We start from the raw sequence: 1,020 nt of genomic DNA on the forward strand, positions 1-1,020 counted from the left end.
AGAAAACTCACTCTGCTGGATAATAGGTTGGAAATTCCCGAATAGCCAACCATTTCTTTCACGATATCTCTCGAAATTGCATTTGCGTAGCCGATAACATATTACGTTAGCTTTCGAATAGACTCGTCAAGCTGACCCAATTTTTTAACCATATTCAATTTCTCTTTCAGTAATATTTCAAGGTACTGCATATACAATGGCACTCTCATAAAAATATTTATCATTTTCTTTCATGATATAGGAAATTGTTGGTTTAAATATTTCAACTGTGAATTTGAACAAAAAATATGTTTTTCTACTAACCGTAAGTTCCGCTTTCCAACCAAAATTACCCGCATCTCCAACATTTTTATTTGTTTTTGGATTGACATCGCAAACAAGCAAAATAATAACATCTTGATTTAAATATCCCTCTTCTTCAGCAACTTCTTTCAGCGCGCAATTGTTATTTGTATGAGGTAAAAGGGCATATACTATAAGCAACTTCCCAGTAAAATTATTTGCCTTCCTTGCAACTTCAGAATAACTCCAACAAGTTTCTCTCTGTAAATTTCTCCTTCTAAATCTTTCATCATTATCTATTGAGTATTCCAGACGCAACAAATTAATTTTCAGTTTTCTAAGTAGTGCTTACACCCTTGGACACAAATCTCATATACTCATCCTCTACAATCTCAAGCAAAATGGATTCACCCTCACTTAACAAACTGTAGAGTGACACACATAAATTAATCCCCATAACAATAAAAGATAAGCAACTTACTGTTCTATAGATACATCCTATATGGTTCATAACTTCCTGTTTTCATACTAATGAAAACTTTAAATTTCTTATAATATCATATAGGTTGTTAAGAAAGAGATCAGTTGTGTCACTAAGATGTTTAGTTAAGGGAACAGTGTTTACGTAAGCAATGTCTTTATGTTGTCATCATGTTTCTGCCGAAAGATGTATGTTCAGTGTTCACAGCTTATATTTTCGCCTGCATCTATATTTTCCTCTATACATCGTTATGTGAA

The 1,020-nt window shown here is 32.8% G+C and overlaps 1 pseudogene across 1 annotated transcript; it reads right to left on the minus strand.

Moving 5' to 3' along the window:
• Positions 1-285: 285 nt before the first annotated feature.
• On the minus strand, positions 286-793 carry TEOVI_000327100:pseudogene (annotated as a pseudogene). The gene is given in 2 exon segments: positions 286-585; positions 587-793. Coding segments are annotated over 2 exon segments (507 nt in total).
• Positions 794-1,020: the final 227 nt, after the last annotated feature.

The sequence above is a fragment of the Trypanosoma equiperdum genome (assembly GCF_001457755.1).
Source record: "Trypanosoma equiperdum strain OVI genome assembly, contig: ctg_702, whole genome shotgun sequence".
Lineage (NCBI taxonomy): Eukaryota > Euglenozoa > Kinetoplastea > Trypanosomatida > Trypanosomatidae > Trypanosoma > Trypanosoma equiperdum.